Source organism: Cibotium barometz, chromosome 34 (genome assembly GCF_041138505.1).
Source record: "Cibotium barometz isolate CiBa-2024 chromosome 34, ASM4113850v1, whole genome shotgun sequence".
Lineage (NCBI taxonomy): Eukaryota > Viridiplantae > Streptophyta > Polypodiopsida > Cyatheales > Cibotiaceae > Cibotium > Cibotium barometz.
Genome location: NC_141079.1, coordinates 29,563,859 through 29,567,960, shown reverse-complemented (window position 1 = coordinate 29,567,960; position 4,102 = coordinate 29,563,859). Strand labels below are relative to the sequence as shown.

The window sequence follows — 4,102 nt, the reverse complement described above, 5'->3', positions numbered from 1 at the left end:
TCATGACACAGAGAGAGAGAGACACGTGTGGAAGAGGGATATCCGTTCGCTGTGTACAGTGAAGAGGGAGATTTATAGAGAGAGAATACATAGCCGAGAGAGAGAGAGAGAGAGAGAGAGAGAGAGTTGTAGGAGAAAGAGAGAGAGAAGGTGAGTTGAGAGAGAGAGGTGTAGGTAGCAGGTATTAGAAAGAGCTGATAGAGAGAGAAAAAATATTAGAGATAGAAAGAGAGAGTACATAAAGAGAATTCTAGAGAGAGAGAGAGAGAGAGAGAGAGAGAGAGAGAGAGAGAGCTCTACAAGATGAGAGAGAAAAAATATTAGAGATAGAAAGAGAGAGTACATAGAGAGAATTCTAGAGATAGCTCTACAAGATGAGAGAGAGAGTGGGGGTCATAGTACTTAGAGTAGAAAGAGAGAGGTAGAGAGAGTGTGTAATAATATAGACCAGAAGAGGGAGAAGAAGAGAGATGTAGAGAGAGAGAGAAGGTGAGAGATTTAGAGAGAGGAGAGAGGAGAGAGAAGCTCAATTGCCTTTTCACTTTCCCAATTATTTATTGTGGGAGATTTTTCAACAGCTTACACACTCTTTGGATGTTGAATTTCTTGAAAATGAGGGCGAATATGTCATTTTTTTTAAAGGAGGATTTTTTTTAAAAAAAATTAAAGCATCCATCCATCCATTTCCTTTTCCTTGAAAATTAGGAGAATACACTTAGAAAAAAAAAAGTGGTTCACATTCACGAGGCATGCATGCATGCATGCAAATGGCCCTCTTGTATCAGATATTTTAAAAATTTTCCAATCAAAATTTAAAAAAAATCGCATTTTCCATGCATGGGGAAAATTATTTGTATTGAAATAAATTATTTTGGACTTGGGAAAATTTGTTTGATTTTTTGCAACACACACACACACACACACACATACACAAGTCCACACAAATGATAAAAGGGTTTGGACATTGACTCCAAAATCATCACATTCTTTGCATATATATATATATATATATATATATCAATTTTAATGAATTATTGATCCCACCATCATCATCATATAAATAATAGAGTTTTGAAGTATCAAAACATCAAACCAATCACATAATTTTTCAATACCTTAACATCAAAATATTTCCATTGTAGGACCCCCTAGGCCTTACTATGCTCCGAAACTATGATGGGGAAATCATTAAATTGAAATATATAAATTAAAAAAAACAAATACATTTGATAATTTGTAGGCCCCTTGTTCCATGTGACACTTGTATACTTTTTCAATAAAACAAAATAATTTGTGGGGTCAGAAATTTGCCAAGATGCCAAAGCTCTGGCATTGGTGGTTGATGAGAAAAATCTTTGGAGGAAAAAAGAGGTCTAAAATATGATGTTACCAGCCAATTTGATTAAATAAGGTTAATAATGATGGTGTGATTTGCCACCTAAGTGAGTGGTTATGGTTGCACTTATTTTTTTATGCAATTCATATAAAGAGTAGGGAGCTGCACCCCTCCCCTCCTCTTTGCCTTCCTTTTCTTAGGTTTGTGGTCTAGGTTAGGTTATTTTGATTAAATTTGGCCTCTAATTAAGGCCTAAGAGCAGCAATTAGTCCTTGCAATCCATAGTATTTACAATTGGGTCTTTGCCTTTGCATGAGATTAATGCTTGGTAATGACAATTGGGTCTTTGCCTTTGTATGAGATTAATGCTTGGTAAGGCTAATTGGGCAGCCATTCAAAATTAGCAGCAATTTTTGTTAAATTAATGCTTGGGAGGCTAATTGGGCCAATTTGGGCAACCATTTTTTCATTATGGGCCTTTGAGGTAGCTCAAGAGATTATTATTGCTTTTGGAAGCAATAATTAGAAATCTGGCTATGGAGTTTCCTCAACTTAACAAGCATTTCTCCCCCAAAACTCCCTTCATGAAGCCTCATGTAGATGCCACCCGCCAAGTTATAGGCTTTAATCTCTCACCCAAATCAGAGATTAGGCCTAATGAAGGTGTGCTTAATCAGTGTTTAGAAGTAACACGAGGGAGAATTTCATCCAGTTTCTTGGGTGGTGCAACCTCCCCTAGGTCTGCATTGCAGGATCTTCTCAAATATCCTGGCCAATCAAAGAACGCCAGCTCACCGCCTTCAGCCAATCAGAATTGGAGACCCATTAGTGCTGAGAACGGAAGCACATTCTGTACACAAAAACAGAAGACTAATCAGCAGCTTAATGATGGATTAGAACCCCCTAATTTGCAGATTAAGGATAGTAAGGAATCTACCGCAGTGCTAGCTCTCCACAGAACAAGGGCGGCTGGCTTTGCAGCTGTTTTGGAAGACCCAATTAGGTGTAGGATTAAGGAGAGATTAAACAGTTTTAGCGATTTGAAAGGCCTTATTAGAAGCGAGGTTAAGGGGAGATTAAGCAGTGTTAAGGAGGTGATAAATCATCAAGCTTCTTCTTGCCGCGAAGGATCAGATAAAAGCAAAAAAAGCAGCGTGTTTATGTTTGTGGTGAACTCTCCGGCAAGCGATCATGATAATGTTATCAACAGCTCCATGGATTTTCTCAAGTCTTGCCACCTCTGCAAGCGCCGTCTCGGACAAGGCCAAGACGTCTTCATGTACAGGTAATTATGCTAAAACTGATCCATTAATCGTCCTTGTTTATAATCCCTATAATTAGCGCACACGATTATACCCTAATCAACCATAATGATCTCTTGATCATACCTTGTTTGCGTGATAATTACAGTGAACTGCAGTTTAGCTAATGAAATTCTGCCGGATTACCTCCCGTTTAATCATAATTTACATTTAGTTGTTTCAATTATTTACAGTTAACAAGCATAATAATCACCCTGTAATCACTATGTTGATGTCTATACTGCAGCGAAATGAATTTATACACTGCAATGATGTATTAAAGATCAAGACAGCAGGATAATTAGCGACTAATCATTTGATAAAAATCAATAATCAGTGTTGACATTTAATTATATGCAGTGGGGACAAGGCATTTTGTACCATGGAGTGCCGGTATCAGCAAATCGTGATGGACGAACGCAAAGAGAGATGCCCGCCTGCAGTCATACGTTCAGGCGCAGACAGTGTTAACTACAACTCCATCGCCATAGCTCACCAGCACACCCACACCCACACCCACACCCACTCCCACTCCCACTCCCACGCCCCTTCCCTTCTTGCCCACAACACCGCTGCTGCTGCTTAGCTTTTGATGCCAAAACAGCTCTAATCACGTATCCTCACAACCGGCTATCAACATGAATTATGGAAGATCTTAGGCTCTAAACAAGGTCTCTAATCATGCATTATGGAAGATCTTAGGCTCTAATCAAGGTCTCTAATCATGCATTATGGAAGATCTTAGTGCTTAATCATGCATTAGGTATGTTAGGTTCTACAAGTTTGATGTATCCTAGGGCTCTTGCTTTTGAGGTTTATTACACCAAAAAGAGTTTACAAGACGAACTTAGTATCTTCATTAGTTTGAGGTTCTTAAATTTCAATGTGGGTGAATGCCTATTCTTATAGAATTGGCTTGTAATAGTATTTTCACAAAAAAAAAAAAAGAGGCTTGGAATTGCATGAAACTTGCTTATAGTTATAATTTGTATTGGACTTAAGTTTAGCATATTAGGAATTTACTGTAACAATATGAGTGCAACCATCAATGTGTTATATGTATGGTTCTTAAACTCATTAGACAAGTTCCCTTATCAAAATCTTGTAAACATTTTCATGTACAAATTCTTTCTTCATGGGTTTCATAAGGAGTTGGAAGCAAACTTCTTCTAGAGAAGATCCTTTGTGAGATGTATAGAAGAACCTTGCGTATGTCTAGTGCCCATGCATGTTAATTGCTCATAAGTGCATGCACATGCTCGAGAAAAGGTAGGCATGTATGTACCCATAAGTACCCCTCTCTTATATACACACTTGCAAGCAAGGGAGGGGAAGAGAGAGAGAGAGAGAGATTTGATCACATTTGTTAACGAATAACAAGTGATCCATGATGGTAGTATAATGCAATGGCATAGCAAGGGCCCCTTTTTGCGAGCCTTTAAAAAAGGCTTGAAAATCAAAAGGC

The 4,102-nt window shown here is 38.2% G+C and overlaps 1 protein-coding gene across 2 annotated transcripts; it reads left to right on the top strand.

The window, feature by feature from the left end:
- Positions 1-1,408: 1,408 nt before the first annotated feature.
- On the top strand, positions 1,409-3,624 carry LOC147618873 (uncharacterized). 2 transcript variants are annotated; one of them, XR_015261992.1, is made up of 3 exons: positions 1,409-2,621; positions 2,998-3,308; positions 3,352-3,624. XR_015261992.1 is itself a non-coding variant. In XM_086773969.1 (2 exons), exons 1-2 carry the CDS (start codon positions 1,873-1,875, stop codon positions 3,221-3,223), a joined length of 975 nt encoding a protein of 324 aa, XP_086630095.1. In that variant the 5' UTR covers positions 1,409-1,872; the 3' UTR covers positions 3,224-3,624. The 2 variants fall into 2 exon arrangements, 1 of the variants encoding a protein (XP_086630095.1); XM_086773969.1 differs by having other exon boundaries at positions 2,998-3,624.
- The last annotated feature ends 478 nt before the right edge of the window (positions 3,625-4,102 follow it).